Source organism: Pteropus medius, unplaced genomic scaffold, assembly GCF_902729225.1.
Source record: "Pteropus medius unplaced genomic scaffold, Ma_sr-lr_union100, whole genome shotgun sequence".
In the NCBI taxonomy this organism is placed as follows: Eukaryota; Metazoa; Chordata; class Mammalia; order Chiroptera; family Pteropodidae; genus Pteropus; species Pteropus medius.
The window spans coordinates 30,526,545-30,552,507 of NW_024354875.1; the positions used below are offsets into that span (position 1 = coordinate 30,526,545).

Here is a 25,963-nt window from a genome sequence, read left to right on the forward strand (position 1 = left end):
ACCCATAGTGCCTGTCACAGAGTTAGTGCTCAATAATTTCAAATTGCATGAGATGGGATTACAGATCATTTTCATATTCATATTTTAGTGTGTTTCCTTCTGTGAGCATTAACTTTTGTGTGTGTGTGTGTATGTGTGAGCATTAGCTTTTAACACAACCCTGACAATATCTTTTTAACACAATCCTCTGGCAGAGACTGCAAGTTGTTGCCCAATACCCAATTCTTACTTTCATTTTTAATAACAGAGTCCCTAAAGTTCAGCTGGGTACATGGCCACCCAGAATAAAAACCATCTTTTCTAAACTCACTTGAAAGCAAGTGTGGCCATGGGGTATAATTTAAAAATGGTATGAATAGCTTCATGGGACTGTACTTAAGGGACACCCTTCTCTTTCCTTCCCTCCTCCTCCTGCTTGGACTAACACTGGAACAGCCATTTTGGACCATGAAGTGGAAACTACGTGTTAAGGATGGTAGATTATAATAAAATAGAAGGACCCTGGATATTTGATGTTTGTGGAGCTGGCATCCAGCCCTGGACATCCTATGTGTATGGAAGGAGGAAATAAATTTTGTTAAGTTTCTGTTATTTGTGGACTTTCGTCAGTCATAACCAAACCTAATACTGAATAATGTAAGCCAACAACTGAGAGTTTTCTGCAGTGAAAGATGAGAGTATCAATGCCTGTCAGGTTCAGCCTCCGGCCAAGTACAGAAATCACACACATACACACACACCATCATTTGATCATCTATCCTCTGCTTGAATATTACTTCTTCACCAAGCAGCCCATTTTCATATTTCAACAAGTCTCTCATACAATACTCCATATACTGAGTTTAAATCTTCTTTTAATTTTTACCATTTTTTATCCTTGAGATAAAAGACACCCAATTCTTCTTTCACATAATAATCCTTCCAATATTTTAAGTTATGCTCTCCATAAGACTTCTCATTTTTAGACTAAACAGCCTAGTTTTTTTTTCATAAAATTTACTGAGCACTTACTATGTTCCAAGAGTAGTACTAAATGCTTTCATTCAATATATGGATTAATCCTATTAAGCGGGAATTATTATCCCCATTTTACAGATAAAAACACTAATAAGGTTCAGAGGTTTAGGACCTTACTCAAAGATTGAAACACGTGCAGTCTCAGTCTTCTCTAGTTTTAAGACATGATTTCTAGATCCTTTGTTTCTAGGCCTTATTTGTCACTGTCTCTCATAAAATGCAACATTTGAAAAAAGAATACTGTGTCCAAAGAACAGAACGTAGTAAGACTACCAACTTTCTTGTTATTATTAATAATATAGTTTAAAAGAATATTTTATTTTTGACAACCATTTATATTAGTTTGTAATCAAGCTTTTAACCTTCTAAAATAGCCTGTATGTATACAGATGTTTTCTAAACCTAACTTAGAAAATTTGTTAATCCTCTTAAAATTTCTTTTCATTTAAGTCTACCACTTGAATGTAGAAATTTTAAAAAATCTTATATTGCCATCCAACATATCACCTAGCCTACCAGCTTTATTATTCACAACTAAATCAAAATTCCTTCTCTAACTATATCACTGAGAAACAACATTTAATCTGATTAGAGTTGAGCATCTACCTATGGAAATCCTCATCCAGGATAATCCAATTTAGTTTCTCAGATGAAGTTAAAATAATGAAACTGACATAAGTCATTCCCCTAACTTTAGGGCACTGAGAAAGAGAGACAGAATCTTTGGAAGATCCAGAAATGCCCAATGAATCTCAATCTCTGTTTTATGTACTTAAAATTGGTGAAACACGGACCTTAAAAAATTTTTTTGAAGAATAGCAAAATGCTGATGGTTATCAAAACTGGACCATGGAAACTCGAGGACTCATTGCACTGTTCTTTCTACTATTTTCAAGATAATGTGAAAAAAAAATTTTAAAACTTCCTTTTAAGATTCTGGTTAATGAGACAATTAAGACTTACCTATCATGTGGTAATAAGGTGTAAGAACCGAGGCTTTTACGCAATTGATCCCTCCTAATATCTCTGCTAACATTTTAGAAATCTGTTGTTGTGCTCCATTCATGCTGCCAATATCTTTATGAAAATAAAAATAATTAGCTCACTTGAAATAAGGCAATCAGTTTTTGAATAAACATCCTCCAGTTCTATAAACTAAAAAGTGAAAATTAACATTTCCAACAAGAGCTTCAGTGTAACACCATATTCAATGACACTAAGTTCAGTATAACACAAGTTCTTTGCTCTCTACCAAAAGGTTTAGTGTCCTAAATATTAGGAAATTCTTTTAATACAAATCTCGCCTACAAAACGGTTCCATTAAATAGGTCATGGCACTCTTAACAACTCTGTTGTCATGGTTAAGGTTTAACAATGATAACAATGTACTACTTAATAATTTACTTTAGGATTAAACTTCACTTTCTGACCCAAAGAAAACTCAAACCTTTATTATAATGTTGTTGACAGAAGCGGTCGTGGAACCATGGAATCTGATACTCAGGGCATTCCAAGCAGACTGCTCTATTTAATTCCATAAGACGAAATTGGACCCTTCTATTCAGAGATGAACATAAAACTGAAATTAAAAAAAAAAAATTAATGGATTTCGATAGCTTGAACCTAACAAAAACAATCCATTTTTTCACATTCATTTATCCCAATTATTGGTTGATACTTTTAATCTCATAATATCATTTCAGTTGCACACATGTGCTTTATATTTTTAAGTTATTATATTCAGTGGCACAATTAGGATCAACTCCTGTGTTGTTTCCACTAATTATGAATGTTAAAACTACATTTTAAAAAATACTACCAAAGAATTTTCATTGACTTAATATCCCACGTTTAGGAATCTATCCTTAGGAAACGAAAATGAGGTCAATGATTGACATATAACAATCATTATTAATAAAAATAAAGAACTGAAAACAACCTACAAGATAACAAATATATGTTATTACATTCATATAATGGCGGATTACATAAATATTAAAAAAATCATGACATCAAAAATATTTAATGGCATGGAAAATTGTTCAAAATACAGTTCAATGACAAAAGGCAACATCCGAAGTAAATACATACATAATCCAAATTTTGTTTTAAAATACATATAGGCATATAAACATACATATAAAAGGAGAGAAAAGAAACTTTCCAAAACATTAAAAGCAGTAGTTTCCCTTGTTGGTAAGATTATGAGTAATCTTTAACTTTTTATTTTATAGTTTTTTGTGTTTTCCAAATTTTCTACAACAAGCAGAAAATACTTTTATAAACAAAAAAAATTAACATTTAAATGCATCAGTATAGGTAGAACTGAAACTTGGATATAAAGTACAAATGATAATAAAATGTAGATACATACGTTCAAGTTGAGAATCCAATCTGTCTAAGAATTTGATGTTAAAAATTGTCTTTAGCAGATCCTCTGGAAAATATTCAAGTGTGGCCAAAGAGAAACCAAGAAACACTAACATGAGAGGATCTAACAGAGCTAAAACAAAATTAAGATTTTTTAAAATTATAATGCACAGTTACCTCACATGTACATAAGCAACACTTTGTTCAAGTAAAACCAGGTTTTTAAAAAATGATAAACACAGCCTTCACAAAACTAATTTATATTGTTACAACACTGTCACCATAGTGGTGAAGTGGTTACCTCTGCGTAGGGGTAGAGTAGGAAATGGGGAGAGGGGAGAAGGGTACTATGGTAATATTCTGTTTCTTGATCCATGTACTGATTCCTTAGGTGATTCAATCTGTGTAAATTCATACTATATGCTAAGGATGTGCGAATGTTTATTATTTTTCCATAAAGTTTTTAAATTGCTTTGAAAAGAACTCAAAACTAAACGTCAACAGAGAATATAAAAAGAAGTAATCCCAGTCTCTATGTATTGATGGTAATAATAGTGCTCAGATATTACTATAAGCACTTCACAAATTTAAATCTCACTTCAGTATACAGTAGAAATAATTACTATCTCCGCTTTGTAAATGAATGTACTACGTTATAGAGAAGTTAAATGACTTGCCCAAAGTCACATGGTTAGCAGCAAGTAGAGGCTGAGATTTACCTGGAGGGTCTAGCTCGGAGCCTGGACCTACTATACTGTGCTGTTCTGTAGGAATCTCAGCTCTCATGGTTGAGTGCAGACATATATGAAGCTCAGATCTCACTTAGCACCTCCTCCCTTACCTATCACCCAGCAGCGTGGTATATATCCCAGTGTATAAGGCTTGAGGTAATTTAGCTGATTTGCCTCATCCAAGAGACATTTCTGATGAGAGGGAAGGTGTTATCTAAAATGCTCTATTATAGCAATATTCTTACAAAGTATAAAATAGATATTAAATATTTTCTTTTGGATATTTTGCTGAGTTTATTTAATAAAGCAAGATCCAGTAATAAACAAGGTTGTGACGATCTCCACCAGCAAAACTGACCCATTGAAACTTGTATTCAAAATTAAGAAAATTACTTCATTAGTTATGTAAAATTGTACTTATAAAGGTCTCCAATAATCTTCCAAACTTTCTCTGTAAGTCTTCAAAAAAATCAAAGCTGTACTTCTCAACCTTTCTTTTCTTACACCTTTAATTTAAAAAAAAAAATTGTAATATCTAAGCCTATATTTAGAGAATATGGGAAGAGATGTGCTTTCATTTCCTTCTGATTTTTGAAAGATAACAGAACACCCAGGAGAGCACACTCTAAGTCTCAGATACAAGTCTCATCTTTCTACATATAGCTATGATACTAAAAAAAGGGTATATATGAATGCCACACAGGCATCCATTCATTCACATATAAATACATCATAGTCCCACTTTACCTATTAGCAGACACAGTAGTACCAGACATGATTAGACACTATCTGGTTTATAGGTCTCACAAAAATGTAGCAAGTCTATGAGCATGATATTGATATAATTACTGTATTTATACTATTCTCACACCAGCATAACTATTAAAATTGATAAACAATTAGATATTATATTTCCAGAAATGTTACAAATATTCGGTACACAGCACCACATTGAAGGCATTTTTGCTAAAAATGTTTAATGTGAATCTAACCAAGCATCTATTACTAACTTCTAGTTTATTAGAAATACTGGAGATGGAGAAGCAAGGTTTTAACAAAAAGCAATCAGACAAATTCAAAATGTGCATAATCAATAGTAAATGGCCAATCTCTTTTTATTAAAAAAAAATACCAAGATTAAAAAAAAAAGATAGGGAAAAGTGACATAAGAATTCAATGTTGGTTGCTTAAAAAAAAAATGACAAAGGACAATTTGGTGAGATTTGGGAAAATTTGATTATGGTAGTAGATGGTACTTGTTCGTTTCTTAAGTGTGATACTGAATATCCTTATAACCTCAAGTATTTAGGCCTGGCATTTCTAATAGTTCATCTCACACACACACACACACACACACACACACACAGCAATTGTGGCAAAATGTTAATAATTATTCAAAAGCTACATTGTGAGTATCCAGTACACAGATGTTTGCTATATTGTTCTTTCAATTATTCTGTATATTTGAAAGCTATGGCAGCAAAAACTTAGGGAAAAAAAACAAAAACCTTTCCCCAAAGTCAAAATCAAGCAAAAAACACAGACCAAAACAAAACAAAAAACCCAGAGAATATTCTAGACTATAAGAGACCAAAGAAATAACAACCAAACACAATGAGTGAACCTGATTGGATCCTGGGTCCAAAATAACCACTCTAAATGGTATTTAGGGACTGACAAAGGAGATTTACACATAAACTGTGTTTTATATATTAAGAGACTGTTACTTTTCTTAGGTGGAATAACAGAATTGTGGTGATACAGGAGAAGCTGATTGTTCTTAGGAAGGTGTATGCCTGAGTAATTAGAAGTGAAGGGTCACTTCCAATGCCTACAACTTACTTTGAAATGACACAGAAAAAAATAGAGCAAGAAAGACAAACAGTATAGCAAATGGGATAAAATGAAACGATTATCGAATCTACCTAATGAGTATATAGGTGTTCCTTGTTGATTCAATTTTATCTGTAAGTTTGACATTTTTCATAATAAAGTTTCAAAAAGGATACAAATTTTTTTAAGGTACACAATCCACAGCTTTTATGATTACCCTTTAAATGAGGAATATCTACAATATCCTCTCACCTACTTATTCAACATAGTACCAAACAATACACTTACTTAAGTAAGAATTAAGGTGTTGGATACAAGTTCCAAAAAATTCATTCCTCTGAGGTGGATCATAGTTCAAGATGCTGAATGGAAGAATAATAGCAAGGACTGAGAAAGGATGGATCTGCATAAACAGAACAAAAATGTTACAGTCAAACTTCAGTAAAACAAAATCTTAACCTAATTATTATTTTAGGTAGAAATTTTTTTCTAACATGCCTATAGTTAAATGAGAATGCCTATGGTTAAATGATAAATGTATCACTGTTTATTAATTTTTCCACCCTGCCATAATCTACTTAATCTCACCACTAATTTCTAGTAACTCTAAGTATTAAGGCAGAAAAAATAAATCAGATAATCTACAAATTAATTTTGTTAGGTATAAAATCTTATTCTAAAAATGCAGTAGTCATTAAAATGAACAGAAAATAGTATCACTGATTTCTGTGATAGTGCATTTTGTAGACTCATCATATAATATAATTAGGGGAGTTTATAACCATTGGAATTTATTTTTCTTTCATTCATTCAATTTTTAATTTAATTATTTACTCATTCATCCAATACTTATTGATGACAAGCAATATGCTAAGCAAATAACACAGAATTTTATTTTCATTTGAGAAATACTGTCTAAGTAAAAGCCTTATCCTTATATACACAATAAATTTTGTAAGTGAGCATCTTCTCACTTCAAAAAGCATCATTTTATAAGTTCCAGAAATAAATTTGTAAGAAAACACAATGACAATTTAAGAATACAGTAGATCCTTGAACAAAATGAATTTGAACTCCACAAGTTCACTTAAATGCATTTTTCTCAATAAATACTGTAAATGTATTTTCCTTAGGATCCTCTTAATGACAATTTCTTTTTTCTAGATTATTTTAAGAACACAGTATATAATACATATAACATGCAAAATGTGTTACTTGACTGATATCAGTAAGGCTTCTGGTCAACAGTAGGCTATTATTAGTTAAGTTTCTGGGGAGTCAAAATTTGTATGTGGATTTAGTAACAACCACCACATTGTTCAAGGGTCAACTGTACGGAAGTTAATGGATACCTTATAATTTTCTGTTTACACACTTCTCACATTTTTGAATGTAGTTGTTTTTAAATAGTAAAAGTAGGATTATAAACAATAAAAAGAAAATAAAAATCATTCATACTCTACTATGCTAATACAGCCAGTATTGTATTAATTATCTAGTCAATAAGTTTTGACTGATCTTAACAATATTTCAATGAATCAAAAGATAACTGCTAATCTGCCCAAATCTGCAATGCTAGAGAAAAAGGCTTTAAGGGGAAGCACGACAAATTGGTGAACCAGAAACTAGAGTTTAATTTTTTAAACCTCAAAGTCCATCCAAGTTCTCAAAGTACATATGATAAACATGAATGCTTTTAGAAGTTGACAACTATATAAAGTTGTGTGACATTTCAACTTCACCTTTTCAATCTGCTGAAGGACCACTGAGGCTATCCTATCAAGTAGCAAAGTACTGAGGTAGTTAGTTCTGGAAATAAAAGACGCAATTCCTGCAACATTCATGTAATTAATTTCATCCACCAAACGTTGTAAAGTAGCAATCGTTTCTTCAAGAAGTGACTGGGCAAACCAGTCTCCTTTTAAAGACTTAAGTTCTTCCCATAACAGATTCAAATTGTTGCATTTTTGTAGACTCTGATGACCATAGTGATCTAATTTTTGAAGCAGTTTCAGCTGTTTTCCAGTACTATCCAGATGCATGCAATCATACTGAATCCATCTTAAAATAGATGTGGCAAAACCATTCAGGTCATTTAGGTCACACTGTGGCAAAACTGCTTCAATTCGAGATATCCCCACTTCATCTAGGTGAGGAGATGGAAGCATGGAAATAGCGCACACCAGGCTGGAAATCTCACTAGGTTTGACACTAATTTTCAAATAACTATAAAAGAAGCGGGGGGGATGGGAGGAGTGAAAAGAACAAAATTAATGCATCAGCAATGAAAGACAAATTATATGTAAATATTAAAATATGAATATGTAATTATTATTATACTAGGTATGGTATGCTTAAAGTTGATTTATTTTAAGGGTTAACTAATTCAAAGATGACAGGCCTATAAAGAATTACTAAGGGAAGCCTTAAAATATTCTAAAGCACATCTCAAATATTTTCATGCAAAAATAAATTCATAGTCCCTGACAAACAAAATGTCAGTGTCAGAAGAATGTTTCTTTCCACTGCTGTTGCTAGAGACAGAATTCGGGCTGAAATTCTGATATGACCTGTCGGGAGATAGTATGTCCTAGTACAGGCCCTGGCATACAGTGATCACTCAATTATATTGGTTCCCATCTTACTTCTGCTATATGAGAAGCCCAACCTTAAAAAAACACAAAAAACCCATAATCAAATCTAAATTAAAACAAAATTAAGTAGCTTTTTAAAATATTAAATTAGCATATTGAAATAATCATAATATTCAACACTAGAAAGGTACATTAATACAGGTATTCCCATTCACTGTTAGTAAACTTTAAAAGTTGGTATAACCTTTCTGAAAAGTAATTTAGCATTATGGCTCAAGAACTTTAAAAGTAATTTTATCCTTTGACATGATCAATCCCTGTCAGGGAAACAAGTCTAAGAAAATAATCTAAAATGCAGGCAAAGATGTGTGTTACATTATTCATCACATTTTTAATATGTTTAAAATTTGAAAACAATATAATAGCCAATGAAGGGGAATAGTTAAGTGAATGATAGTACAGTCATATGATGGATAATACACAGTCTTTAAAAACATTTACAAATACTTTTAAAAGATGTGGAGAAATGCTGATAAGGTTAAGTAGAAGAAATAAAAAAAGAATACAAAACTGCATGTTCAGGAGTCTCACTATGAAAGGAAAAAAAATACGTATACATATATATGTAAGTAAGTATATACCACAAAGAAATAAACCAAATTGTTGACAGCAGTTGAATGGGTCTATGAATAATTTTTATTTTCTTCTTTATACTTTTTTGTTTTCAAAATGAATTTTTTTCACATTGAACAGTTAACATGCCAACATCCTAACAAGGTTTGAGGGAGGCACATCTCAACAATAACATGAATACCCAATTATCACACTTATGAACCCCAAAAAGATCTTTTTTGTGACTTTTACGTAATATTGGCCCAGTACCTGCTACAAATTAAGTACTCAATAAGTATTAAATGAATATTTTATTCTTATAACCACAAAAAAATGAATACATTGTTTATATAAAGAAAAGAAAGCCCCCAAAAGCTGTATCTGTTTACAGAAGTGACCCAAGGGATAGAACTTTCAATATTTGCTAATCTTGTGATAACTGTCTAAAAATAAACTCCCAATAGACAAAAATCCCTCCAACCTCCATTGATGTTTTTCCTTGTAATTCTTCCCCAAATTCCAAAATTTACATATGCATGTATGTTTATTTACAATGTCACCATATATCCACCAGCATGGCTAAAATTAGAAAATAAAAAAATACCAAGTGTTGGTGAGAATGTGGAGCAACAGCAATGCTCACATTCTGCTAGTGGGAATATAACTGGTCTAGCCACTTCAGTAAACTGTTTAGCAGGATTTGCTGAAGATAAACATATGTATAACCTGTGAACCATCAATCATACTCCTTGGTAAATATCCACAGTAAGGCATACATATGTTCATTAAAAATATGTACAAGGATATTCCTAACAGAACTATTTATAACAGCCAAAAACGAAATAAATCAAATATCCATCAACAATAGAATGGATAAAAAAGAAATCCGTTATATTCTTATGAGAATACAATACAGCAAAAACAGAGGTAAATCTCAAAACATAATATTGAGCAAAAGAAGCCAGTCAAAACAGGCAAAACTACTCCATGCAGTTAAAGTAGGGACAGTAGTTAACCTGGGGCAAGTGGAGGGAGCAGGGTAATGAGGAGGGGATATGTATATTTTATGTGGATGGTATTTCAATACGTTTAAAAAAAAAATGTTATTCCAGTATATGAACTCCCTGGGTTCCTCAAATGGTTTCAGGAGCTATTTGTATTAACATTTATGTGAACTAATTTAATTATATTGTGTTCTTTCATACAATCTGTAAAAAGTGAATAATTCTGAAGCATAAGCATCTATGCTTATATAACATCTCCCAACTAATTCCTTAATAAAATTTTAAACCACAGAGATATATAGACTCTTGCTACTGAGAATTACTAAAATCCATCATTGTCATATTTGCTTCAAGTCTTTTTATAAAGGAAATAAAATATAGGTAAAGTGAAATCCCCTTTGACACTTCCACTCCTGTCTTACTTTTCTGTTAACAAACCTATACACAAACAGTATTGCATAGTTTAATTTCTTTAAAAACACTTGCAGGCCAAATAAATCATGTCTCTGGGCCAGTTTATGATATCTGATTTAGAATACAAAATTCTTAATTTAGAAGCTATATGAAAGCCTATGCTAAATATAAGAAGGGTAAAGAAACAGTAATCCTGCATATAATAACCTCGATAAGAAAGTTATTTCAAGAAGAATGTGAATTTTCTTATAACATACCTAATATGCTAAATTCTTATCTGATAAAGTGCCACCACTTATTCCTCAGTTCAAATTCTTAACCATAATGATATCACTATCAAAACAAAAATCATTTTCAATTATATGCTAATCTTTTGATTATGGCAGAGAGTCCCATGCCTGGTCTTTCAGAAATCAAACTAGTATAGAAAAATGGAAGGGAAGAAGATTAGTCTGGTTTTAATTTCACTAAAATCATTATTCTAATGTTTAAAATAAAAAATTTTAATGGAAAACTCCATTTTAGTGTAATGAAAGTCAATGAAAAACTTAGTAACTCCTTAGTTTAAATATGAATACTATATCCATTGAAAAGCAATTTTTAATTATAAAGAGAAAATTCTGTATAAAAATACTTTTTCAATAATATCACCCTCATATATTTTTAAAATTACAAATTAAAAAATTTATTATGCCTTAAAATAGGCAAGTTAGCAAACTGACGGCCCCTAAATATTAGTGCTCTCAAATGGAGTTTTGCCTTCTTCAGCATCTTTTTGTGGTTATTCAATTCCTGAAGGAAAGGAGAATGTATCACCCTAACTGGCCTCATTTCCATTTCAAAATATACTAAGCATAAAGAGAGATAGTATCTTAACATTTTTAATAATAAGCTACTCAACTCTGCTTCCAAAAGTTCCAACAACTCTATACATAATTAAATAAAACTAGATTATAAATTAAAAGATTAGATTACAAAATAAAAGATTAAACAAACACTTCCACTTTAATCTTACCTATGCAGTAATTCTTTGAGTTTCACAAAAAGCTCTTTACTTTGGAAATGTAAAAATATCAATGCTTTGGTTATCTTCAATAATTCTACTGGTTTATAGTCATCTAAGTGTTTATGCAGAATTGAAGCAATTCTAAAAAGAATGATAAAACATATTATAATCATTCATTCATTCATTCATTCATTCATTCATTCAACCTTTACTGAGGAGCTCTTTCATGCCAGACATGCTCTGTGCTAGAGAAACAACAATGAATGAGACAAGGTTTTCTGTTCTTAAAGAACTGTCTCAGGTAGCAATAGAAATGTAACACTTAAAATGAGGTAAAAGTCATCAAAGTGTGAATCAAATAATATTTAATTACTAATAGTAAGAGCTCAGAAAAAAGCATATAGTTTTACTTCCTAAATAAAAAAAAAATTCATGGAACAGCCATCAAATTCCACACCCTCCCCACCAAAAAAATCTTTACCAAGAGTTACTAACAATTAGCAAAACTGATTTAATTTTCTTCTTTAAATCCACTGGCCCTCGAATAGAGATACATAAAGGCAATGGAAAATGCTAAGAGGCAGTAAGCTGGAGGAAAGAAATAGAGCAGAAGAAATACTTTTTTAAAGGAATATATAATAAAAAATCACATATATATAATCCAAATCATGTATTTTTTTCCTCCTTAAATGTCAAGTTAACAAAAAAAGTCAATATATGGTAGTAAGATTTCAAGGTAACAACAGTGGTGTGAAACAATTCCAGTTTATGAACATGTTAACTGTTTTGCAGAAATTATCCATTTGAAAACGGTCCTGCTCTATGCTCTCCACTTTCCTAGATTATGATGCTCTGCTTGAGAATAACAGGAGCAAATGAAATGAAAAATGCTACACAAAATTTTAGAATCTCTATTTTGAAAAACAATTTAGGAAATAAATAATACCTTAAGTGTTAATTCCTTATTCTTCAAAACCAATAGCTATATTATAGAAAAAAATCAACTTTTCTCAAAAACATAGCTACTTATGAATGACAACTAAACATAACACCATGAATTTCAGAAAGGACTACTTTTTAATCAGACGCGAATTTCTGCTTTCCATTTCTTCCATTGCTCCCATCACTGCCAGGGCTTGCTGGCTGGTCAGCTCCTCTGACATTAATAATATAGTTGATTCAAGCCTAGAAGCAAAAAAAATATTTTGACGTTGAAAAACTGTTGATTAATTTCTAAAAATATACTTTAAATAATGGTTCTTAGGTGATAAGTAGAAAAGAAATAATATGAACAAAAACTGAATTCAAATATGTAATTTCAATTTTCTCCCCACATAATTAGGGATCATATATTCTCAAAGAAAAAATATAATTTTTTCAAAGCAATTAAGGCCTCAGTATAATCTAATTTTAAAGTCTCTTAAAAAATATAGACAAAAGATTTTAACTGATTTTCAAATAAGATAAGGTTACAATGGTTATATAATACAATAATTCAGTGAAATTATTCAGTACTAGAGAGCTAAAGAATATCCTAATTTTTAAAAATTGAGTAAGATATAATCACAAAGTCAACATACCTACATATTAACAGAAATCTTACATACTAAGTACTTGCTATAACATTATAAACAGAAAATTTACAAAGATAATCCATTTTAAAAGCATCTAAAGTAGTGCAGTAAAGTATTTAAATATAAATGTCTTTTAGAATAATTTAGAAGACAAGCCCAAAACATGAAATCTGAAGAAAGCAGGATAAACTAATTTTCTATTCACACTACTCCACACTATCCTTTTCACCAACCTTATCAAACGTCTCAAATCCAGTTTCTCGTAACTTTTCCCAACTACTTTAGTCCACATTTTTCTTTCTGTATGCCTATATCACTAATTTGAATACTTACTCATAAACTATATTTCAATATCATGGTATATTTCATATTATATATTATATATTTCAATTACATATTTCTATCTTCCCAATTGGAATATAAAAGCCTTAAATGCTGGGACCCAGTTAAATTCAACTTTTATACTGCTTATGAGATTTTAACAATACTTGACCAAAAAAAAAAGAGAAAGCTTCCAATAAAACTTTTAAAAATAATCATCTTGTTCCCATCTTCATACAGTCTCTTAAAATGTACCCTTAAATTTCTTCATAATTCAAAGGACTTTTAAAAATAAAATTCTCCATGAAGTTCTGGCTAACAGAGTAATGATGTAGATACCTCTATTATGCAACTCCTACAACTCCTGCTTAACTAATACACTAATAGGATTTATCAGTTTACTCATATTGGTAATCATGTATTTAGTATTTGCTCATCTTTATATCCCAAATATTTCTATCTACATCGATATCTGGCAATACTGGAAATTCTTAAAAGATAGGAGACAGATCAAATTCATTCAAACTTGACATGAGAATATATGCCAACATGCATAATAAATGCTTTTGATGATGAATGTACAAACAACAAAGCAAAAAATGGTCCATTGTTAACTACCACCATAATTCTGAATAGTCCACACCCTGTACTGGAAGTGGGGGAGTCTTATACCTATGTTGAAGCCAGTCACATGGCCCAGGAAGGGAGAATAAAAACATTTAAACGGTGCTCTCCCTCATCCATTGCTGTGTTGGCCACCACTACAGAGTTATTGGCCCCCTTTCAAAACACAGTAGTAGACTGAGTTTGAGATGTAAATTAGAATAATCAACAAGCAGAGCATATGAGATTATTTTCAATTCCACAGTTGAATGGGTTGATTTTTGTGCATTCCAGAACTGCAAGAAGATCTAAGCTGAAAGGCTCCAAATATTCTCAAAAAAAAAAAATAATTAAAGCATTTTCAGCTGAACTTACTGTTTCTTTTCTTCAGGTCCTGCCATGGGTCCCAATGCAACAAACAATTTTACAAAGCTAGCAGGGTGATCAAACTGAGGAATCATTTCAGTTAACCTCTTTTTAGCCATTAAAACAAATTCAAAACTATGAAACTGTAGAAAGTGGTATAGACTAAGTATTTTACTGATGGACTCCAAATCAAGATGGTTTACATGGCTTAAAAACACTTTATTACACCTTTCTAATAGTGGGTAATAACTATATTTAATATTTCGAAGAAACTGTACTATTCTTCTTGCAATGTTGACCTGGGAAGAATCTATGGTGTCAAAAAGAAGTTCTGTTTTGTTCACTAATTGATCTTGAAAGCGTTGTGATATTAAAGATGATATGCTGACCATCAAAACAGACAAGGACCTGAAAAAGGAAAGATTTTTATATTACTTAAGAATAATGAACTATTCTAAAACTTAAACAATAGATATGAAAAGGTAAAAATATTATGGGTTTTACACCACAAAATTTTTCTTTAAAATACCAGTAGAACTTGAGTGACATCTCCCAGTAATTGAACCCCTTTAGACAAAAAAGTATTGAAATAATATTTTGGGGGGGTATGTATAATATCTCATCCTACAGATAACTGCTTTAAAAGAAAATATTGTAGTGAAATTTACTCAAAAGTCACTAGACCAGCAGCCCATGAATGTAACATTAAAAGTCTCATATGTTTGGAAGTAGACTTCACTTTGTCACTCCTTTCTCTGTATATCTGTAACTTACTAATAAAAATTTTGGCAAAATATTTCTCACTAATGAATGATTTCATATTTCTTAATGTTTCATGCTAGACTAATATTAATATATGATAGACAATACTGAACATGAAGTAGCATTTAATATTTCTTCATTCAATAAACATTTTTGAGGAACACTAATCACTTTTCTGGGTACTGTGAAAGACACCAAAATTACAAAGGTGAGGTCTCCGCTTTCAAAAGACAGTTCTTACATAATACAAAAATCAGAAAACCACAAATACGAGAATGCATCCATAATGAATAAAGAATGCAAAATGGAAAAGACAAATACTTGGGGATGATAACAAATACTTGGGGATGATTATTAGAAAACAATGTACAAAAAAGACATAAAAATATAAAAGATGTATTTTTTCGTTTCAATAAAATAAATATATTTTTAAAGACCCAACTGTATAATACTTGGGCTTCTCTAATCAAAATGTTTATATTAACATTAATTAGTAACTTAACATCGCTCTTTAGTTTAAGCATAAGGACCTTGAAATTATTTTTTTAAATCGTATATATATATTTGTAATTGCAGTTTGGGGTAAGAAAACGTCTAAAGATTTCATTAGAGTCTCAAAAGGGTCTATAAGAATTTTTGAAAGTTAAAAAAATTTACACTGATTCTTATTGTCTGCTTTTATAAGCTACTTTTGTATGTATGTGAAAATACACATAATGTAAAATTTACCATTCTAAACACGTTTAAGTTACAGTTCAGAGTTATCAAGTACGTTCACATTGTTATGCACCTATCACCACCATCCACCACAGAACATTTCATCTTCTCAAGCTCCATGTTATGCCATGTATCAGAATTTCTTTCCTTTTTAACACTGAATATCCCACAATAGGTATATACCACATTTTGGTATATACCACATTTTGACTGTCTGTTCATCAATCAATGGACATTTAGGTTGTTTCCAAATCTTTTGGCTATTGTGACTAACACTGCTATGAACATTGGTGTATGTTATGAACTAAATTGTGTCTCCTCAAAATTCATGTGTTAAAGCCCCATCCACACTGTGACTATATTTGGAGACAGGGCCTTTGGGAAGGTAATTAAAGTTAGATGAGGTCATAAGGGTGGCAGGCAAATTTGTTAGCTTACAAGTAAGGTAAAATCTCAAACCTTTCACAGATCTCAACAATATTGTGTTACACTTTAAACACTTTACCTTATAATTCCCACAGCAACACTGCAAAGTTGATATACTACTATCCCTATTTTATAGATGAGGATAGTGAACTTTCTAAGAAGTTAAAATCTAAGGGCATGTACATCCAAAGCCCAGGATCTTTCCACCATAATACAAGGCCCCTAAATAAATTTACCTTAAGTCTTGAATGGTTTCCAATTTCCTATTTACAATATCAGCTATTTTTCCCATTAATGGACTAAAATTTAAGTGTTGATCTGCTAGGCAAGAGGAAAATTTTGACAGCACATTAATATCAAACCTATTAAAGGAAATATACAAAGGAGATCATTAGTATTTACTTTCACTTAAAACACATAAAAACATTTGTAAAATAAAAAGCAATCAAAAATACTAATACATTACTAATTTAAAATATTTTCTAAAATGTTATTATTATAAAGGTAATCCATGCTAACAGTTAAAAAGTCAGATGCTATTAGAAGATTTTAAAAACAAAAATTACTCAAAATTATTTGAATCATTTACTTATTTTTTGAAGTGACAGAACAACTTCAACTCAAGGTTGTGCATTAACAAACAAAACAACTGCTACTACAATCAATCGTACTGTGAAAACTTAAGAACTTTTCTATAGGAAAAAATCTAATTCCTTCAACAAGTAAATTACAAGATGAAAGAAAGGAAAACTGTTATACATTTTTAAAAACTCTGATCCACTAAACGATAAGCATAAGAAGTTCACAGCAGCACAATATGTAATAGCAAAAAAGCTGGAAACAATCTAAATGTCCATCAAGAGCACAATGGATAACTTGCACATATTTATAAAATACTACACCACAAAAAAAAAAAAAACTGAATTATGCAACATTGTGGATGAATCTTTAAAACATACTGAGTGAACCAAACTAGAGATAAAAGTACCTAGTATAAGACTACAAAAAATCAGAAATTAATGCTTATTCTATGACTCTTAGAAATTCTACATATGGAATACAAATTAGGATTTAAAATTTTTTATAATATATTATTTTTAAAAAGGACTGCTACAAAATAAAAACCACCATATAGAACAAAGTCATTATCTTCTGAGCTATTTTGAAGCGAAGAAAAATTAAAAGAAATGTCTGATTCACTGGGAAGTACAACTGTACATTTGTAATTTAATTGTTTAATTAGTACATAGTAAAAGCAAAAATTTTTAAACATTTATTTTACAATGGATTTGTTCACGCTGCTCAATACAATACTTAATGCTGCTCTGAAGAAAAATAAAAGTGTTGAGCTACTATGAACAATAACCAAACTTAACCCCAAAGATCCAATAGTTCGGATTGCTCACAAAAGGAGTAAGATTAGTGTCCTTACTCTCAATAAAGAATAGTTAGAGGGAGAGAATCTAAAATGAAGAGGATGGAAAGACAGATGGGTTTAGACAAAGAGATTAACTAAAATCACAATTTAGTGAATGAAGGAGTAATTTCTAATCCCAGAGAATTGTTGGGTTCCCTGTAATCCAGCCCCCATAAAAATGGCCTACAGAGCTGGCTCATATATGACCACAATTTTAAGAATTTATCACTGTTTTAGCTTTAAGAAGCTATATGCTAAAAAAGCATAATATAGGAATGCCTGCTCCTCCCTATCTACAAATAACTAGCTTGTTGTTTTTTCTTCATCTTAGTCAATCCTTTCCTTTCTCCCCTAGGTTACTAGCTGGTTTAGAGGAAGAGTTATTCTGTGGTTTTTTAAAATTCTCCTCTTTCTCACCTTGATTTTCCTTTTCCTCACTAACATTGGCTTTATTCCACTAATAATGGACCCTCGCTATCCAGAATCTCTAGGTTTAAAAAGTCAAAGTTTTCAGAATTAGCTAAAGATTTACCAAAATTAGCTGTTACCTCAGTTCTCTTATTTATGGACAGCTTCTCATATGCTCATAAGTAGTATAAATACTATAGACTTCTCATTAAGAATAATACCCTGAACATTTTTTAGATGATTCTTGATTATGACAATATGCTGAAAACAGCTGTGTGTATAGTTTAGGAAAATAGATCTGAATTGATACTATTCACAGCAATGGACCCGAAAGCTTCTATGAGCCAGGTTTACTGGCTCTCCATAAAGTAGAGATAGGCAAGTACCTACAAATGCTGCTACATGGTGTTTTCCTTTCTACTAAACTAGTATTTTCTTTTTTCTCTTTTTATGGCTCCTGAACTTGTAGGTTTTAACTGACTGCCTTTTACTCAAAGAATATTTTCTTTCTGAAGCAGAACTCTTCCAGAAAAGAAGATTAAAAAATGTCAGTTCATGAATAGCTGTGACTCTATCCTATTTATATTTTAATTATAAATGTGAAAAAGCACACTATGTTCCTTACTCCTTATTTAAAGAGGGAACATTTGAAATACTATTCTTCCTCTCATAAGGAAAAAACACACTCTCCATGCTTTTCCTACAAGATTTCACTGTGCTAACCCTAAAAAAGATAACCCTGATCTTAAATGAAGAACCCAGAGTACTTGCCTTTCCAGTCTTCTCCAAGCTTCTGTAACTAGTGCTTCAACTAGGGGGTCATGGGCCTCAACAGCAAAACTGAATACAAACAAGAGAAAATAATTTTCCACACGTATGCATTTTTAAATTGTTAAAAATACATGTAGTAAAAATTATAATGTAAACGTAAACCTCAAATTATTATACTCTTACACAGTCTTTATTTCTGGTCCGCTCCCATTACAGTATTGTGTTTTCTTGGTAGAATCTAACAAATATCTAAACTTTATCTCATGTATCTGCTCATTTCAGTGCCCTCCAATGAACAATGAAAATGCTCGAAGATGCATTTCATGTTAAAAGTCCACGTAACATGATTACTTTGCTCCAATTGTAAAAATATTACTATGGGAGAAAGTTTGTAAAATAAAGAAAAATTTTAATAGGGTAATAAAAATCATTTATAACTTGCTACTCATAGCTACCATCATTAATTTGGAACATTTCTCTCCAGTTATTTTTTCTACATGCATATTAAATATACATATTTCTTTTACATTTCTATGTCCTGCCTTTTTCAGTAAGTTAACGTTATATTATGGGCATTTGCCCAAGTCATTACATATTCTTCAAAACATAATTTTTAATGATTGTATAATATTCCATTGAGTGACTATAGTATTGTTTGGTTAAACATTCATCTACTATTCAAATTTTAGTTTTTCAATATTATAAAAATTGCTGAGATGAATATCCATGTACAAGAATCTATGTATCTTGGATTACTCAGAATAATCTTAGAACCAAAATTATTGGGTCCAAGCATATTTTTAAAGGTAATAATACATATTATACCACCAGTAGCACGTAAGAGTTCTTTTCCAGTATACCTTCACTAACAATGCATATTTTACATACATAATTGTCACATATACTATATATTGTATGTATAACTTTTTAACTGATTTCAACATCTTTATAATATTAAGCCTATATTATTTTGCCTCCTAAAAATCAAAGACTTTCACATTGAATCATAAAACAAAATCAAACTACATCCTGTTTTAAAACTTAAAAAAAATTATATTCTACTCTTGAAATCTTTTCCTTATTAAAATATGACTTAGGAGAGAAACACAAAAATGCAGTTTTTAGGCCAATCATTACCAAGTACCATTTCCCCATCTGTGCATGACACACATCAGTCTTGTGAGGTGTTCAACACAGTATTTTGTGGTTGAATGAGTTTGGAGAATGCTGCCACTTAGAGATTCACAATATGCACTAGTATATAAATGGCTCTGAAGGGTCCTGCAATAAAAATCTGTATAAATTTTGTCTAGTTCAGCAATTTCCAAACATGACCACTGAGAAAGTAAAACTGGTATTTTGCCTGTCATTACATATTCTATGTATCTCAGAGAAAAAACTCTGCAATCTGTGAAAGACTACCAAAAAAAAAAGGGAGCCACTCTCTTTTAGTCTAACATCGATCCTCAAAATAAGTAAAGAATTAACCCCCTTTCTTGTATGCTGACTCCCTACATAAACAACTGTAACTCCGCTTTGTACAGGCTGACATCTATAGCTACTTAAAGAGCCCTCACAGGTTGGATGTGAGACAACTGCTCTCATTTCCACCAACGAGACTAATAAACTAACTGTAACTTCTATGTGTTTTTTTCCTTTATATAACTGCTGAATCCTTTATTTAGGGAGTCCAATTCTTCTGAAGGCTGGATTCCTTTGTGAACAATGTAAAATTTCTTTTCTCTTTAAATTTTTTCCCATCTTTACTCAAGTAGGATTAACAAATAAAAATGATATATGTTTAGGTTCTACGTGATGTTTTGGTAGACAAATACCGCGAAATGATTATGAAAATCAAAGGGTCTACAGCCGTACCACCCTGAACGCGCCCGATCTCATCTGATCTCAGAAGTTAATCAGGGTTGGTCCTGGTTAGTACTTGGATGGGAGACAATCAAAGAATATCCTCTAAACATCTAAAAATATTAGATGTTCAGGAAATTATTCACAGGGAAAAAACATTGTTTTTCATTTTAAAGATATTTAGAAAATTAAAATATAAACTGTAATCATTTCTATGAAATCTAAAAATACATTACTTACTGTTGTGTGATGTACAACACATTTACCAGGTTATCATCATTCATGAATTCCATTTTATTTGTAGTTAAATTATAAAGAGTAAGAAATTGAGGATGGTCTCTGATACATTCAACACTTTTAAACAAGCTGGTCTTCTGCTTTTGAAACTGCCAAAGTATATTAAATGCATATCCCACTTGCTTTTCTGAAAATATGGCTTTGTTTTTTTCAATAAGATCAAATACTTGCTCTTCATCTGTACATTTATCCATTTGCCTAATTAATGTTTCACAACTGAAGGGTCGAAAATGAAACACTCTCCAAGAGAATGGACAAATAGCTCTTAGGCGAAACATATTTGTAAACACTGAGTCTAGAAAAAGGTATCCTCATTTACATCACAAATTTTCTTGGGAAAAGAAAACCATTTGCAACTACTGGCCAGGTGCAATATGCTGGTATAAAAATAACTGGTTTTCCTTCATATTTTTTGCTTCCATTAAGATGACTCCAAATCCCATTCCAATATGCAGCTTCTGTAAAAGAAGTGGTTTAACATTGTTATACTTATATTATTGATATCGAATTAATTCTAACATTCGAATTAAAGTAACAAGTTTTTTCTGCATTAACTATTGTTCTTAGTCTGAACCACACAGTAGGATCTCATCCAAAACTAAATGACTAGGAAAAGGGGCTTCCTTCTTACTTCACTTAAAAAATGTTTGTTAAGCAATATAATCAATAACATAGTAATAACTTTGTACCATGACAGATGGTTACTTACTATGGTGATCACTCCATAAGGTACATAAATGTCAACACTCTGTTGTACACCTGAAACTAATATAATGTTGCATGTCAACTACATTTTTAATATAATTATTTTAAATGCTTGTTACATCTGACATTTATAGTTTTCAAATCTCACCATAAAAGGGAAAACAATCCCAAATTCAGAACTGTCTTTTTAAATAAGAGAGTAAGAGTGTTTGCGATAAATAAATCAGTTTCTACAAAGAGTAGCCATTAATTCAGGGCTATGATAAAAATGGTACCCCAAAATAACTCATATAATTTAGTCACTACCAACCTTAGATAGGTTTTAACCAATAAACGCCAAGATTAGAGGTCCAATCAGAAAATATAATAAAATCAAGTAACGTAACAAGACTCGGTGAAGCAATATATGGATCAAAGATAATTATGAAAAATAGTTGGTATTTAAAATATATTTATATTTCTAGTTGAGAAACAATGGTTTAAAAAGTTGGGACTAAAATCACATCATCCAACACTTCTGCAACATTCTACCCAGGACTTTAAAAATATATTATCCCATTTGATTCTCTGAACTAACCTGCCAGGTTGATATTATCGTTTGCATTTTACAGATAGGAAAAGCTAGGTTCAAAAAGATTTAAAAACTAGTACTAGTGAGGCTGGGTCAACCACACAGTTATTTCGACTCTTTCAATTTGAACAGCCTCATTACATGAAGAAATCAACACTAAAAATATGCCTTAAACTCCTGTCTATGGCTATGCCAAGCTCACAGGAAAAATCGATGAGGCAGTATTGCCTATTTCGTGGCAATCAGTACAGCAACCTAACCCAAGGCGACCTGGGTCATACGCATACACAGAAAACTCTTATCTTCAAGATTCTCCTGTCTACTCAAAATTGAAAATGGAAGCAACTCAATGGTTAGAATACCAAGGTGTCAGGTCCCCAGCTCTGCCCCAGCTGACCTTAGGGAACACATTTAACCAAAGAAAGGGTTTGGAGACCATAAATGAGAGATAGATACCAGCTGTGAACAGGTATAATGCAGAGTAAATAGAGACACCTTTTGCAAATGACAGGCATCCTCCGCGCCCGGTACACAGCAGCGTTGAACAAGTAAATACGGTCTCCCAGGTCACGGCCAGGAGTAGGCTCAGCCCAGCCCTGGTCCTCCGCGCTCCGGAAAAATCCAAAACCCGAAAGGCCTCGGTTTCTCAAACGAACCGGTATCCAGGGCCTGAAAACGTGCTAGGTAGGAAAAAAAAAAAAAAAATTCTGCCGCCGCTACCCGGCCCTGACTTGCGGCCAAGTTATCCCCTCAATGCCCTGCAACTTTTCAGGAGGATCCCAGCGAAGGCCAGTAACGATGGCTCAGAAGTCAAAGCTATTCCTGATCCTCAACAAAGGTCTCAACAGGATGGGCTACGTCACTCGCCCTTCCCCAATATCTTAGAGTTTTTAGCCTTTCCTCAAGAGACATCACCTTCCCTCTAGTGGAACTCTTCATCAAACCAGGAAAAAGTGCCCGTCGAGAGCAGCGTGCATTGCGGAAGACACGCACTACATGCCCCAGAGGACGTCGCGGCGAAGTGGGTGGAATGGCCGGTCGCTTACGCATTTGGGGGGAATTCTGGACATTGTAGTTCCCCATTGAGAGGGACGCTGGCGTGGCACACTTTAACTGTTGAAGTTGTAGGTCGTTTTTAGGTCATTGTTTCTCAACTATCTGGCGTTTTATCCCAGTCCGCGGAAGGCTGACATTTTTATAATATACAAAAATTAATGTTTAGAAAAATGAAATTTGAAACCCTGAACATGGAAAAGACATGTGGAATTTTATTTCTTACTATAGAGATGAAACTGAGCATGACCTGTGTCAATGCCCTTCAATTAAAGACCACTAAGAACACAACACAAAATTGGGATTACTGACTGCTTAGGATGAAGCAGAGCACACCGCAGGGGATGTTAAATTAAGGTGTTAGAATTTATTATAGTTTTCAACCTTGTGTTAAGTGATTTGGGAGAGGTTTAAGAGGGGCTGTTCTCTACACTGGCTGCTGTGAGGAAGGATAATTCTATTATTGGATATCTTAATAACCTTTATTTAGAAGGTAGGAGAAAATATTTGCAAATGATAGATCTGTTAAAGGATTAATATCCAAAATATATAAAGAACTGCTACAACTCAATAACAAAAATATTTATTTTATTATTAGTTTCAAGTATACAGTATATTGGTTAGACATTTATATAGTTTATGAAATGATTGCCCCAATTACTCTATCACCTATCTGCCTCTGCACATAGCCAGTGTAATATTACTAACTACATTCCTATGCCATACTCCTCATCCCCATGAGCATCGTTCAACTACTAAAAAAATATTTTTTAATGGGCCAGGAACTTCAATAGACATTTCTCCATGGCCATAAACAGATGGAAAAAAATGTTCAACATCACTAAACAGTAGGGAAATTAAAATTAAAATTAGAATGAGATACTACTTCACATCCTATAGCATGGTGGTTATCAAAAATTCAGAAAATAACGTGTTGGCAAGGAACCCTTGTGTATGGCTGATAGGAATGTAAAATAGTGCAGCCACAGTGGAAAACAGTATGGTGGTTTCTCGAAAAATTAAACACAAAATTATCATGTAATCTAGCAATTCTACCTCTGGGAATATACTCAAACAAACTGAAAGCAGGAACTTGAACAGATATCTATACAGCAATGTTCGCAGCAGCATTATTTACAATAGCCAAAAGGTGGAAGCAACTTAAGTATCCATAAAGAGATGAAGAAAGTGTCATATATACATACAACAGAATTATATTCAGTCTTAAAAAGGAAGGAAATTCTGACCCTTGCTACAACATGGATGAACCTTGAAACACTAGCCTAAGTGAAAAAAAGCCAGACACAAAAAAAACAAATTTGTATAATTTTATATTAGGTACCTAGAATAATCAAATTCATAGAAACAGCATAGAATAGTGGTTGCCAGGAGTTGGAAGAAAGGAGAAATGTGATTTCTCACTTACATCACATTCCAATGTGGATATCCCTGGTCAGTGGAGGCTTTTCTCTACACAAAGATTCAGGGAACTAGGTTTCTTTCATAATCCCTTAGGGCCTTAAAACCCTCTGGGTCAGGGGTGGAAGGTGGGGGAGGGGCGGGTGGGAATTAAAAAAAAACAAAAAACCCTCTGGACTCATACAACTCAATAACAACAAAAAAAAACAAATGATCCGATCAACAAATGGGCAGAGGACCTGAACAGACACTTCTCCGTAGGGGACATACAAATGGCCAACATACACATGAAAACATGCTCAACATTGCTATTAGGGAAATGCAAATCCAAACTACAATGAGATATCATCTCACACCTGTTAGACTAGCTATAATCAACAGGACAAGTAATAACAAATATTGGAGAGGATGCAGAGAAAAAGGAACCCTCATACACTGCTGGTGGGACTGCAAATTGGTACAGCCACTATGGAAAACAGTATGGAGGTTCCTCAAAATACTAAGAATTGATCTACCATATGATGCAGCAATCTTCTACTGGGTATTTACCCCAAAGACTTAAAACTCACATCCGTAAAGATATCTGTACATCGATGTTCATAGCAGAATTATTCACAGAGGCCAGGACATGGAAACAACTAAAGTGTCCTATGATAGACGACTGGCTAAAGAAGCCATGGTACATATGTACAATGGAATATTACTCAGCCATAAGAAGAGATGAAATACTGCCATTTGCAACAACATGGATAGACCTTGAAATAATCATACTAAGCGAAATAATCGAGACAAAAAAAGTTGAAAATCACATGATATCACTTATATGTGGAATATAAACCTAAAAGCACCAAAGAACAGTACAAACAGAGACTCATGGACATGGACTATGGACTAGTGGTTACCAGAGGGTAAGGGGTGAGGGAGGAGGGGGTAGGTAGATGGTTAAATGGAGTTAAATACAGGAAAGTAGTGAGAGGGTGAAGTGCGCAAAGGGGATCAAATATAATGTAGCCGAAGAAAACTGGACTTTGGATGGTAAACACACAATAGAGTGTACAGACGTGAAATTATAATGTATTCCTGAAAATTATATAATTGTATTAACCAAT

General features: G+C 32.3%; 1 protein-coding gene and 1 non-coding gene across 11 annotated transcripts in view; both read right to left on the bottom strand.

Annotated features, from left to right (window-relative positions):
- FASTKD1 (FAST kinase domains 1) overlaps positions 1-25,963 on the bottom strand; it is a 49,990-nt gene that overhangs the window by 20,494 nt on the left and 3,533 nt on the right. For 3 of the 10 annotated variants that reach the window (XM_039855471.1, XM_039855474.1, XM_039855475.1), the window contains 11 exons: positions 21,050-21,564; positions 18,947-19,015; positions 16,587-16,712; positions 14,455-14,853; positions 12,656-12,766; positions 11,591-11,722; positions 7,694-8,177; positions 6,240-6,354; positions 3,392-3,520; positions 2,465-2,596; positions 1,981-2,094 (listed from right to left, as the gene is read on the bottom strand). In XM_039855471.1, coding sequence (XP_039711405.1) covers positions 1,981-2,094; positions 2,465-2,596; positions 3,392-3,520; positions 6,240-6,354; positions 7,694-8,177; positions 11,591-11,722; positions 12,656-12,766; positions 14,455-14,853; positions 16,587-16,712; positions 18,947-19,015; positions 21,050-21,384 — 2,146 coding nt within the window. In that variant the 5' untranslated portion in view covers positions 21,385-21,564. Of the gene's footprint in view, positions 1-1,980; positions 2,095-2,464; positions 2,597-3,391; positions 3,521-6,239; positions 6,355-7,693; positions 8,178-11,590; positions 11,723-12,655; positions 12,767-14,454; positions 14,854-16,586; positions 16,713-18,946; positions 19,016-21,049; positions 21,565-21,815; positions 21,872-22,877; positions 23,417-25,963 lie in introns of those variants that run through there. The other 7 variants (XM_039855470.1, XM_039855476.1, XM_039855472.1 and 4 more) reach the window with 6 other exon arrangements.
- Positions 9,289-9,391, bottom strand: LOC120597521 (small nucleolar RNA U13). Its single transcript, XR_005651403.1, has one exon. It is a non-coding gene; the product is annotated as a small nucleolar RNA U13 (small nucleolar RNA).